This window comes from Microcaecilia unicolor, chromosome 5 (assembly GCF_901765095.1).
Source record: "Microcaecilia unicolor chromosome 5, aMicUni1.1, whole genome shotgun sequence".
NCBI lineage: Eukaryota > Metazoa > Chordata > Amphibia > Gymnophiona > Siphonopidae > Microcaecilia > Microcaecilia unicolor.
This window is the reverse complement of record NC_044035.1, coordinates 208665945-208679705: the sequence shown is the minus strand read 5'-3', so window position 1 is coordinate 208679705 and position 13761 is coordinate 208665945. Positions and strand designations below refer to the sequence as shown.

General features: G+C 46.1%; 1 protein-coding gene across 3 annotated transcripts in view; it reads left to right on the top strand.

Moving 5' to 3' along the window:
- Positions 1–13761, top strand: part of RSPRY1 (ring finger and SPRY domain containing 1) — a 663702-nt gene that overhangs the window by 506681 nt on the left and 143260 nt on the right. For all 3 annotated transcript variants that reach the window (XM_030203731.1, XM_030203729.1, XM_030203730.1), the window contains one exon: positions 5625–5727. In XM_030203731.1, the coding sequence (XP_030059591.1) occupies positions 5625–5727 (103 nt within the window). The remainder of the gene's footprint in view (positions 1–5624; positions 5728–13761) is intronic.

Sequence of the window (13761 nt, the reverse complement as noted above, 5' to 3'; positions counted from 1 at the left end):
TATATTATTGGTACCCACATGTACCAAAACAGCCGACTCCTCCCCAGCACTATCTAAAATCCTAGCTAGGTGACGCGTGAGGTCCACCACCTTTGCACCAGGCAGGCAAGTAACCAGATGATCCTCATGTCCACCAGCCATCCAGCTATCTACATACCTAATAATCAAATCACCAACTACAACAGCCGCCCTAATCCTTCCCTCCTGGGCAGTAGCTCCTGGAGACACATCCTCAGTGCAAAAGGATATTACACCCCTGGTGTTCTGGTCCTGTCTACAGGATTACTTCCAGCTGCACCAGGGTGATGCTCTCCTTTTAGAAGACCTCCCTCCAGGGCAGCACATGGGTTGCCAGATGTCCCTGTAGGCCTCCTCTATATACCTCTCTCTCTCCCTCAGCTCCTCCAAGTCTGCTATTCTAGTCTCAAAGAACAGACTTTTTCTCTGAGAGCTTGGAGCTCTTTGCATCGAGCACACATATTTGACTTATCACCAACTGGGATATAATCATACATGTGACATTCAATGCAAAAGACTTACTATTTAAATTGTTCAGTTTGTTTTTTTCTTTATTACTATTTAACATAGCAAATTTGACATTGCAACGTAAGAAATTACAGCATACAAAGAAAAACTATGTAACTGACTCAATGAAATAGTGAAAGAGATTGTATATCAGATGACACTGGATCTGGCCATAGTATTGTAGGTAAAGATTATTGATCTCTTTTTCCTTTGAGCAAATAGGTGAATTTCAATGTAGACAAAATTGTATATATGTGATGCTTTCCAACACTTCAATATGTGGTATAGTTTTCCCCCAAAACATACAGGGTGGGTGGTAGGGTTTCCGGTCCCCCCCCCCCCCCCCCCCCCCACTTCCGGAAAACTATAAATCGGTGCACTTTTACTTCCCTCAAAACCAGTGCAGGATTTTGTTCTCCTTTTCCCCATCCCACACCAGGCCAACTCACCTAACGGCTATGTACTCCTGCCAGGGCCAGCATAGAGGGAGCAGCCTAGGCTCCAGAGGGTCCTGCATCTCTCTCCCTTCCTTCACTCACTCACAAATATTTCTGTCAAAAGGGTTACCGCCAGCAGTGGCAGTGATTCTGACACATTGCCTGTGGCAAACCCTGAAACCTCCCCTCTGTTGCTGCATACTACTACACCCACTCGATGCAACTTCCTCTTGCCTGCGTGGAACACTTCAGAGAGGAGAGGCATCAGGGTTAGCCACAGGCAGCGTGTGCTGCTGGCAGTATCTCTTTGACAGAAATCTTTATGAAGGTAGATGGGGGCAGGGGAGCGATTCTCACTGGCAGAGAAATGCATGGGGGTTGAGGGGAGGAAAGGAAAGAGGTACTGCAAATAAATGCATGGGGGTGGAGGGGGAGGGTTGGAATGAGGTGCTGCACATGGGAGGGAAAGTGTTAATTGTTGGATATGGAGGGAGCGAGAGATGCTGCATGGGGTGTGGAGTTTGGAAAGAGGGAGAATTTCTGGGGGGTTTAGTGAGGGAGGATTGTTAGAGGTGGAGAGAGGGAGACATGTTCGACATAAGGGTGAAGGGGAGGAAGAGATGCACAGGGAGAGAGAAAGACAAGTGTTGGACGTGGCGGAGGGAGGGAGAGATGCTGCATGGGGAGTGGAGAGGAAGAAAGAGCTGTTGGACCTGGGGCACAAGAGTGAGAAAGATGTGGACAGTGTGAGAAAGGGAGAAGGGAAGAGAGGTTGGACATTGGGGTGGAGGAAAGGAAGAGAGAGATATGCACAGGAAGGGGAAAGGAAAAAGAGGAAGATGTTGGATCCAGGGACAGAAAGGAATGAGGGATAGATCCTGGACATTTGGAAAGAAGAGAGAGAGAGAGGAATGCTGGATCATGGGGTTGGGTGCTGTTTATAATTAGATCTGCCTCACTCTTTTGGGCAGCAGAAGCCATGGGCTCTCTGTACTATCCTGGAAAGAACTTCATATCCCCTCTAGATCCTTAATTACCCCAACCTTAAATCTGCTCATGACGGGCTTACACCGTCAAGGCAGTATAGACCCTTGTAATTAGAAAGGAACCCAGTATGTAGTAGATATAATAAGATAGTTTATTACAATCTTACCAATGGTAGTACAGGCAAGTTAAGCATTCACATAATGGAGCAGCATATCATGGCATGTCCTCTCTCTCTAGCCTTCTGGAGTCTTCCTTCTCTGTTCTTCTTCTCCTCTTGTCTGATCTAATACTCTCCAGACTGGTCCTTATATACCATTTTGGCTTCATTGGTTCCAATGGACCCCAGTCTTTCTCACCAGGGCTCTTGGTTCTTATCAGTTGATCAAAATGACTTCATATGTTCCCAAACCTTCCTCTAGCCCCCCCTTTGGATGTTCTCACCCGGGGTGCAGCTGACCAAGTACTATCTCTACATAACCATAGCAACTCTTGCTCATGACGTCTTGCAGGTGCCAGTCTCAGGATTGTTTATAGAGTAGATTGCCCCCACCCTTGCCAGCTCAGCACTTGCTACAGTGAAATGTAACTGTGTCAAAGGTGAACACTGATTCTTACAGGCTAGCTTTCTTTTGTATCAGAGATGATTTTGATTTCTAAGAGAGGCCTAGCTCTTATTATGAGCCATTGGCCTGTATTTTACTGAGAGCAAGGGCTAGCATAACTCTTCAGTGCAGGAGGGAAGAGAGAAGGGACAGGAAGATGCTGAGGAGAAGTGAAAGGGACTTGGAGATGTTGGGCTACAGTGGTGGGGAGGGGAGAAAGAAGGAGCAGGTAGCTTGGCTAGAAGAGTAGAGGGAGGAAGATGCTGGACATGTTGAAACTATATGGGAGAGACCCAAGTGGTTACGTCTGTGCTTTCCTCGCCCTCTGGTGGCCAGAATGGGCAGCTGCCATGGACCATCACCCGTTCCAGATTTCTGCTTAGTGCGGTCTGGATCTTCCGGGCTGCCGGGTTTGCTTGTGTTGTTTGAGCCTGCACAGCACCCGTAGCTGCCTGGTGATTGCAGCAGTGAGTTCCAACTGCTTCTGGGCTTATCAGCCATCTTGAAACATTTCTGCTTGCCTTTGCATTGCGTTTTAGGCCCTGGTACATTGGTGCTGGTGCACTTCTGCCTGAGAGTCTTTGGACCTGATTCTGTGTTTGCTGGTTTCCTGCCTTTTGAACCCTGCCTGTTACTGGACTATTCTTTTGCTTGCCGCCTGCCTAGACTCGGAGTGTTACTGGACTGTTCTTCTGCTTGCCGCCTGCCTAGACCCGGAGTGTTACTGGACTGTTCTTCTGCTTGCCGCCTGCCTAGACCCGGAGTGTTACTGGACTATTCTTTTGCTTGCCGCCTGCCTAGACCCGGAGTGTTACTGGACTATTCTTCTGCTTGCCGCCTGCTTAGACCCGGAGTGTTACGGACTATTCCTCTGCTTGCCGCCTGCCTAGACCTGGAGTGTTACTGGACTATTCTTCTGCTTGCCGCCTGCCTAGACCTGGAGTGTTACTGGACTATTCTACTGCTTGCCGCCTGCCTAGACCCGGAGTGTTACTGGACTATTCTTCTGCTTGCTGGCTGACTGCCTAGAGACCTAGCCTGGATTTCCCAGTACGTCTGTTCTGCCTTGCCTCTGCCTGTTACTGCTGCTCCTCGGCGGTGGTCCAAGGGCTCACAAACCCAGTTCCGGTTTAGTAAACGTGACACCAAGCAAGCTGGTGGGGGTGGCAAGGAAATGAATGAAAGGAGGATAGTGATTACAGGGGGTAGAAATTTGGTATGCAAAACTGATTAAAGATAAATGGGAATGGAAGAAGGAGTGAGATGGGTAATGTGAGAGCTAGAGGGTGAGAGAAGGAGTTGGAATTTGATAGGTAGCTGAAAAGTAAAAATGAGAGGGATGAGAAAGAGGGTTAAATTTGAGGGAACAGAGAAGCAGTTAAGAAAAAGAGAGAAAAGCGCTAAAAATTAAAGATCAATATGTCAGAGATAGGTATAGTGAAGGAGAATTAACAGAAGTCAGACAGGGAAGCAGAAAAGAGAAACTGGAACCAACATGATAGAAAAATAAAATGTCCAGACAACAAAGTTAGAAAAAAAGCATTTTTATTTTGAATGTATTAAATGGAATATGTTAGCTTTTGGGAAATGTGCACAGCAGATGTCTTTATATTGTATTCACTAGTAGAGGAAATGCATTTCTGTTTTTATTTCTCTAGTGTTGCAGTGCATGCCAAGTTTAACTTCTTAGGTTTCCCAGTTCAGTTTTTGTGATCTCTTGTTCTGTACTTGTTGATGGTCTGTCAGTATTATAGTAATGGAAGTTGAGAGATTGGAGGGGAGGCAGGGAAGAGAGGGGATCAGAGAGCATGTTTAACACCAGCCCTGACCCATTCTATAGCTGGTGGGGATTTCCAAGCTTCGCTAGCTGAGGACCTCCTCCAAAGGTGGCCAGACTTCTCTTCTGCCAAGGTCTGCAGTGTGCAGCACCATACTTGAGTCATCAACAACTATACATGTGTGGGGTGCTGACATCGGTAGTTCAGGGACATTGCTGCTGCCTGCCAAACTTAATAAAAGAGTGTTCTGGTCCCTTCAGAAGAAGTCTTAGCTTGGGGATCCTCATTAACTATAGTATTTATGAGTTGTGAGGTGCGGTGGAGGGGGGGGGGGGGAGTGAAGAGTTTGGGGTAGGGTAGGAGCAGAGAAAATGTGCCCACTGAATTTGAGCTCAGGCCCACCCAAAATTAGCTGGTTGGCTATGCCACTGTCCCACACTCCCCTCCAATATCACCACCTCTCTCCCTTCTTCCTCCCCCCCTTCCCAATCTAGCATTTCCTTTCAAACTTCCTTCCCCTCCCTTTTGCTGCTCCCATCATGCCTGCAGCACCAGAGAGGCCTTTAGCCCATTTGTTCACAGAGGCCCTGCTGGTCCCACCCTGTCTTGACAGTGTACAGAATGTGTCAGAGGAGAAGGCACCAGCAGAGGGCGTTCATAAGCCCAAGGGCTCCCCAGCACTGATTGATGCTTTGTTCATTGCTGCTGTGGGCCTGAAGGCACAAGAGGGATGATGACAGCAGAAGGGAGAGGGGGATTGTCCTGGGCCCTCCCCCCCCCCCCCCCCCCCCCCCCCCACCGCCATGCATACTATACTTATTGAGTTATGCTGGTGCTGGAAACATGGCAGTAGAGAATCTAAAAATGTAAACTGTTTATAGAATAAGGGTTTTTTGTTTTTGTTTTTTAGTTAAATGGTGTAGAGCAGAAGTTCAAGTCTCGCACTGACATTTTAAGAGATAAGTGCCTGTACTTGAAGCAGTTTCAGATTCTGCCCCAGAACCCTGATCCTCACAATTTCTCGAGCACACAGATCTAGCCAATGAGCATAATCTAGAAAAATCTTATGACTGTGTACAAGGTGTAACTGTCTAGTAATTCTGCATTTCTGCAGAAAAAATCATGTCTCCATTTTCAAAATTAGCTACTTTATGTGCATGTTTTTTTTCATCTTCCTAATTTTCACATATTTATCTTCGTTTAAGACCATATGCTTCCCTTGATTCTTTTTCCTTCACTAACATTAGTTTCTGATCCTGGACATAGGCTTGATTTCTTTTATGTTCTTTGTTTAGGCGATACCATAGGATTTCTCTTAGACCTACAAAAAAAACAAATGATATTCTATTTGAATGGAAACCATCTTCCTCCGGAGAAACAAGTTTTTTCCTCAGCCACGTAAGTCTAATTTCTGAGCAAGAACTTTTAACCCACGGTATTCTGACCCATTATGGTAATATTTTCAGCCCTTGAAATTGTGCTAGTTCCTAAGCAAAATCAGATACCAGAGTTTGTACTTACCTTTAGTTCATAACACATGATTTTTCTTTTTTTCAATCCTCTCTAAGGGGTCCTTTTACCAAGATGCGCTAAAAAGTAAGCTACGCAACTTTTAGTGGGTGATTTTCCCACACACTCAGGCCACCTCTTAGCATGTCTGCCAAAAAGCCGAATTTCTATTTATGGTAATAATGGCCAGGTGCTTAGTCCAAAATTAGCGCCTGACTATTTACCACGTGAGCCCTCCTATTTATTTGGCAGCAAGGGCTCATACACTAACCCTGCAGTAATCAAGCAGCACACGGCAATGTGACCATGCTGCCGATTACCACCGGGCATAAATCCATAGTAGAAAATAGAAAATTATTTTCAACCACAGAGAACTGTGCCCGCCTACTTTGGAACTAGTGTTGAGCTGCATTGGGCAGGACAGGGCACCACAATTTTGAGGAAGCACTCACAGGAGGAGGGAGGGAGTGCTAGTCCCCCCTCCTTCTGGAAGGTAGGGGGGGGTTGCAGGGGCCACCGCTAGATCACCAGGGCTAGCCTGAGGGGGACGTCAGGGTCCTGGGCAAGGGTCCCACTGGACCCACCAATGTTGTATTTAATTTTAGGAGGGGGGGTTATGTCTTTGGGGGGGGGGATCTGGGGGCAGACCACCAGGGCTTTAGGTTTGACAGATTTGGGCTTTTCTCCTGCAGGAAAAAAGCCTGGACTTTTCAAACCTCTTCTGCAGGAGGATTGTGCCTGGACTCTAGAGCACATGCCCAGGCACAGTCCTCCTGCAGAAATCCCTAATGATCAATGCTGACAATGCGCATAATTTTGTATGTTATTAGTGTTGATCATTAGCGATTTCTTTCTCTGCACTTTCCCTGCAGTATTTTTATGGCGCTGTTCAGAGCAGCGCGGGGAACTGAGCATTGGGGCAATAGTGCTAAGCAGGGGATTCTCCAAGGACAAGCAGGCCGCTTTATTCCCACAGGTGGGTGACATCATCCAACGGAGCCCTGGTGCAGACGCTGAATCACACTAGAAAAAGTTCTAGCAGCATCCCACTGTGCATGCGCTGGTGCCTTCTCACCTGACATATGAGCACAGGTCCCTTGGCTTTTTTTTTTTTTTTTGTTACATTTGTACCCCGTGCTTTCCCACTCATGGCAGGCTCAATGTGGCTTACATATTGTATACAGAGGAGTGGCCTAGTGGTTAGGGTGGTGGACTTTGGTCCTGGGGAACTGAGGAACTGAGTTCGATTCCCACTTCAGGCACAGGCAGCTCCTTGTGACTCTGGGAAAGTCACTTAACCCTCCATTGCCCCATGTAAGCCGCATTGAGCCTGCCATGAGTGGGAAAGCGCGGGGTACAAATGTAACAAAAAAACAAAACCTGGGGCACTGGAGGGTTAAGTGACTTGCCCAGAGTCACAAGGAGCTGCCTGTGCCTGAAGTGGGGATCGAACTCAGTTCCTCAGTTTCCAGGGACCAAAGTCCACCACCCTAACCACTAGGCCACTCCTCCACTCCGCTTCTTTTTTCCCATGGAGTTGAGAGGATGTGTTCGCATACTCTTCTCTTCACATTGCGCTTTTCAAAAGAAATTTTGCTCTATTGTGCATGCCTTCCCTGTGGGTAATTATCTCCCTTTTAAAAATGTTTTCCTGTTTTCCCTTCCTCATATTTTTGTTCTCTAGTTTTCGGCATTTTTTTGTTTCCTTTATTTTTCATGATTGGCTGCACAGTTAAACCACAGACCTGACCTCAAGTAGAACGCTTCCCCTTTTTTAATTGCGCAAGATTGAGGAGTTTAATTTAGCCAAAGTTATTTTTTCAATGTCACAGAAGGCTCCCAGTGGCTTCAAGCGGTGCACTAAATGTCATTGCATTATTTCACTCTTGAACCCACACAACTGGTGCATTGGGTGCCTTGGGCCAGATCATGACCCTCTGTTTGTGATCTTTGTCTTCACATGCAGGCCAGGACACAGAGTGCGATTGGCGCAACAGTAGTAGTTTTTTTGCTCTTTGAAGGCCAGACCATTGTGTTCAGCACTGGCGACATCGACCTCCATTGCTGCTCTGACACCGGTAACCACTGGGAGTGCATCGTTACTGAGTGGGTCGACGCCTGGTGCTGTTAGCAGGCCCCAGGACCAGTTAACATCGGACCCGACACCGAGGAGCCGCTAGGAATCAGAGGCTTCCTCGTCAGCACCGGGGGATCGAGTCTCTATGCATCAGGGGAAGCCCAAGAAGCATAAGCATCGGTCCTCCTTGACATACGGTGCTGGGAGCACCAGGGCATCGGAAACTCAGATATCCGAGGAGTGCTGGCATCGAGAGGAGTGTTCCCCCTCTGTGAAAGTGGTGCCGGTTCACCAGTCATCGAGCAGCCAGGGCCCCATCACTGGTTCAGCACCCATGACTTTGAAGGTTGCCTCCGCCCGGCTCCCATGCCTTTGTCGATGCCCATCCTCTCTGAGCGGTTCTGGAGCATGCTCTGACAGGAGCTGGTACAGTTGCTGCAGGGAGCTCCTGCTTTGGCATCGAGTGTGCTTGTGCCTTCAGCTGAACAGCCTCAGGCCCTCTCTGAGGCTCTACCGATGGCAGTGCTCAGAACATCAACACCAGGACCTCACAGAGTTTCGGAGCCGAGGCCTGAACAGGCAGTTACCCCCTCTGACATCAGGGGAGGAAGCTTCCCTAGAATCTGAGAGAAGGGCTGCACCTCGATGCTCCTCGGAGTGTGGACATAGTTCCACTAGGTTGAGGCCAGTGCAGACCCAGTCTCATGATTCTCAAGAGGAAGAGGAGTCTGACTGGAACCGCTCATGGGTATGTGTTTAGGATCCACATTACTTCTCAGAGGAGGAGTCGTATGGTATCCCATCTGATCCCTCACCACCTCAAGAGAAACAAAAATCTCCAGAGGCGCTGTTTTTACTGGTTTTGTCAGGGAGATGGCTGCAGCCATCCCATTTAAGTTGGAGACAGAGGAGGAGCTCAGGGCAGAGATATTGTCCATCTTGGACTATGTCTCCTCCTAAGGAAAGGATCATTGGGCCATTGCACCCTATCTTTAAGGATGCACTGATGAGGAACTGGGAATCTCCCCTCTCAGTGCAGGTAGCACCCAAGAAAGTGAATACACAGTATCGTATCCAGAATGCTTCCGGATTTGAGAAGCCCCAGTTGCCTCACCACTCTTTGGTAGGTTGAATCTGTATGGTTGGTTCTCAAGATGGGTGGTCAGTTTCTGTTGTTTTCTCTAGTTTGAAAGCTGTGTTTGTCTTCTTTCCTATTTTTAATGAAGTTCTATTAATTAATTTTTCTTTGTTTTATTGTACTATTTGCTTTATGAACCATTCTGATTTGCCTTGCGATAAGTAACGGTATAACAAAAAAATAAACAAACTATCAGAGCTCTCTGTCTCATGCCTCGACGCCCCAAGATGAGAGGCCAGAACCTTAGAGTCGTTTGGGAGAAAAACTTTTTAGGTCTCCATGTTCGTTGCCCACATCTAGTCCTAACAGCTCTACACAAGCCTTTACGTGGAGTCTCTAGTTAATAGTACACTAACCCTAGTGAATTCTGTGCATGTGGCGCAGGCCGCCGAGCATCGCCAGTTGGCTAGTAAGCAGGTGGAGTGTTGGCATTGTTTGGTCAGGGGCGCTTACAACACTTTTGATATTGGTTCCAGACTCTCTGGAATGGGTGTGGGGATTCACAGACTCTCCTGGCTGTTCAAGAGCAGTTGGCGGATGTGCCTTGCCAAGGGGACAATTTATTTGGAGAGAAAGTGGAGGAGGTTGCTGACCTCATTAAAAAGCACACTGATACTATTCTTTCTCTCTCTCTCTCCAACCTCCATCTGCATCTTCTTCAACAGGAAGATTTTTGACTGGGCAGAAGTGCAGGTCCTACTACTCTCAAAGGCGTGGGTACAAGCCTTCTGCTTGGTCTACTCAGGCGACTTGGGACCCCCGTCCAAGGTCTCGCTAGCCCCATCCCCAGAAATCCCAGCCAGCTCCCCAGTCAAAGCAGGGCACAGGCTTTGATTGGCTCCAACAGAGCATAGCCACGCAGAGTATCCATTCCGGACGACCTACTGGTCAGAGGGAGGCTCACTTTTTACCACCACAGATGGCCCCTTATAACCTCCGAAGAGTGGGTGCTTCAAATAGTCTGTCGCAGATATGCTCTAAATTTTTTTTTTGTTACATTTGTACCCCGCACTTTCCCACTCATGGCAGGCTCAATGCGGCTTACATGGGGCAATGGAGGGTTAAGTAACTTGCCCAGAGTCACAAGGAGCTGCCTGTGCCTGAAGTGGGAATCGAACTTGGCATCAGCAACCTCCAAATTGCCCACCATCAGCTCTCAGAACAAGCCAATGCTTGTACAGTAAATCTCCACCTTACTGCAGACACAAGCGGTCAAACCCGTATCACCAGGGAAGGAGAGGCAGGGATTCTATTCCAAGTACTTTTTTTTAATCAAGAAAATAGGGGGATTCCAGCCCATCCCTGAACAAAAATCTGGTGAAAGAAAAAAGTTCCGGATGATTTCCCTGAGCACCTTACTTTCTCTCATTCAGGAAAATGATCTCTGGACTTAAAAGATGCCTGTACCCAAATGTATACTTCTGACTTGCCTCTGGGACAGAAGTAACCTTCTGAAGGTCTCCTGGGCGGGGGGGGGGGGGGGTTGTATCCTTGAATAAATCATTACTCCCCCAGGCAGAACCCCAAGCAGAACCCCAGGCAAGAAAAACTCTGGCTACTTAATAAGTATTAGACATAATAAATGTTTATTCAGATTGTCAAAGAAGCCAATCAGTAATTATTGAAATAGTAACAAACTCCCAATACAGTACCATATATAGCAAATAAAAACAGAGTTTTCCCTGGGAGCTGTCAATATGTCCACCTGCTAGTGTAGGCACATTGAGGCTCGCCATCCTCAGTTCTTTCTCCTGTTTCCTGTTTTTTCTTCCTTTCTTCATTATCTTAATAATAATTACCCTTCCAACCTAATGAATATGCATCTTTCCAGAATATTCTGTTTCCTGGTATGACGTCTCATGTTCCATCAAAGTCATGCATATAAGCATAAGTTTTCATTAGATAATGGGTATGTTACCAAGTTACTACCCCCACCCTCGTGCTAGGGCTATATTTTTGCCCACACCCACTTACTTCTCCTTCTGATTGTTTATCTGGATACAGCAGGCGTCCTTAGTCATAGGAGTTTCTGGCTCTTTGTTTCTGACCAGCAACTTATCATAAGTTAGCATAGGTCAAATGTCAGACCACAGCCTTAGAAAGGTATTTACCAGAAAAAGCACATTTATAATTATTTTGCAACTCTTAAGTCTGCTCCCAGCTCAAGAGAAGCAAAGTAGTTTATAATAAAAACTAGAAATATGTATGGTTTTCACATTTTATTGGCCTTTATGATATACACACATTTTGATACTTCAGTCACAGGAAGCATCTTGAATTTCGAGTGGGGAAATGCCATTTCCAGTATCGCTTGGCCTAGTGTCTGCCTCCAGAGTTTTCACCACGTGTCTGGCAGTAGTTACAGCATATCTACACAGACTGGGAGTGTGTGTTTCCTTACCTGGATGATTGGCTGGTCAAGAACACATCTTGCGAAGGGGCAAGTGAGTCAATGTGGTTGACTGTTCCGGTGCTAGAACTACTGGGGTTTGTCATAAATTATCCCGTCCCAACTCCATCCAGTACGACAATTGGAGTACATAGAAGCCTTGCTAGACACAGAGATGCAGGAGGTAACTCAAGCAATTTTTGTGTGTGGACTTTCTATGGTGCTAGTGATTCAGCATCTGCACTGGGGCTCTGTCGGATGATGTCACCCGCACGTGAATAAGCGGCCTGCTGTCCTTAGGTAATCACCTTTGCTTTTTATTTATTAGGATTTATTTGCTGCCTTTTTGAAGGTGTACAGCATGAATAAGTGAAACATAATCAATAGACAATTAGAGCAGTAAAAATACTCAAACAGCAGTACAAAATATGACATGTATGCTACATTACAATGTCAACACAATACGTAATAAAACATTTTCATAGCCTAAAATGCAGTAGGACGCTGATTATCTGAAAGCTGATCATATATCCAATTATCCGGACCTGCATCACCCCCCCTCCCCCCCAGTCTCAATTTCCCACAGATAGTTGAAAAATTAAAATTGCTCACCAGGATGCGGAACCATCTGGAGGTAGATAGAATGAAGCCCCCACAAAGCTCCATTTGTATTGCGAGTTCTTGCATGGTCATATATACGTACATGCGCATCAATAGTGCTGTGGAGGAACCGGCTGTCTTGGTACATGTGGGTACCAATGACATAGGAAAATATGGAAAAGAGGTTCTGGAAGCCAAATTTAGGCTCTTAGGTTGAAAGCTCAAATCCAGAACCTCTAGGGTAGAATTTTCTGAAGTGCTACCTGTTCCATGCACAGGGCCAAATAGATAGGCAGAGCTCCAGAGTCTCAAAGTGTGGATGAGACGATGGTGCAGGGAGGAGGGTTTTAGATTTGGTAGGAACTGGGCAACGTTCTGGGGAAGGGGGAACCTATTCCGAAAGGCTTAACCACCTTAACTAGGATGGGACCAGCTGCTGGCATCGGCATTTAAAAAGGAGATACAGCAAGTTTTAAGCTAGAGACTGGGGGAAGGCTAACAGTCGCTCAAAAGCACATGGTATCACCAAAATAGGGAAGATAGGGTATCCCGATAGTGAGGTTGCAAAAGAGACCGTAGTAGATCAGGTGTCCTTAAATAAAAATAAAAATCAGACAAAAGATTGCAAATTTATACTGTCAAGTACTGAGCATGATGTAAATAGGAACAACAAACATAGTTTGAAATGTCTGTATGCGAATGCCAGAAGCCTATGAAATAAGATGGGAGAGTTAGAATATATTGAGCTAAATGAAAAATTAGATATAAATAGGCATCTCTGAGACCTGGTGGAAGGAGGATAACCGGGCTACAAATTATATCATAGTGGTAGGGTAGATCGAATTGGTGGAGGGGTAGCATTTTATGTTAAGGAGTGCCTTGAATCAAACAGATTGAAAATTCTGCAGGAGACAAAACACATCTTGGAATCCCTATGGATTGAAATTCCATGTGTAAAGGGGTGAACAGACAGATGTAGAAATGTTTAAGGAAATTAGGGAGGCTAACAAACTGGGCAACACGATAATAATGGGTGATTGCAATTGCCCCAATATTGACTGGGTAAATGTAACATCGGGGCATGCTAGGGAGGTAAAATTCCTTGACAAAATCAAGGACTTCTTTATGGAGTAGCTGGTACAGGAGCCAACAAGAGGAGGAAAAATTCTAGACCTAGTCCTTAGTGGAGAGCATGGTCTAGTGCGGGAGGTAGTGTTGATAGGGCCGCTTGATAACAGTGATCATAATATTATCAGATTTGATGTTAGCTTTGGAGTAAGTATATGCAGGAAATCCAATACGCTAGCGTTTCACTTTCAAAAAGGAGACTGATAAAATGAAAAGAATGGTGAAAAAAAAACTTAAGAGGAGCAGCTGTGAGGGTCAGAGATTTACACGAGGATTGGATGCTGTTCAAAAATATCATCCTGGAAGCCCAGGCCAAATATACTCTGTGTATTAAAAAAGGAGGGAGGAAGACCAAACGACAGCCAGCATGGTTAAAAAGTGAGGTGAAGGAAGCTTAGAGCTAAAAGAAAATCCTTCAGAAAATGGAAGAAGGAACCGACTGAAAATACTAAGAAATAGCATAAGGAATGTCAAGTCAAATGCAAAGCGCTGATAAGGATGGCAAAGATGGACTTTGAAAAAAAGTTTGCGTTGGAGGCAAAAACACATAGTAAAAATGTTTTTAGGTATATTAAAAGCAAGAAGCCAGCA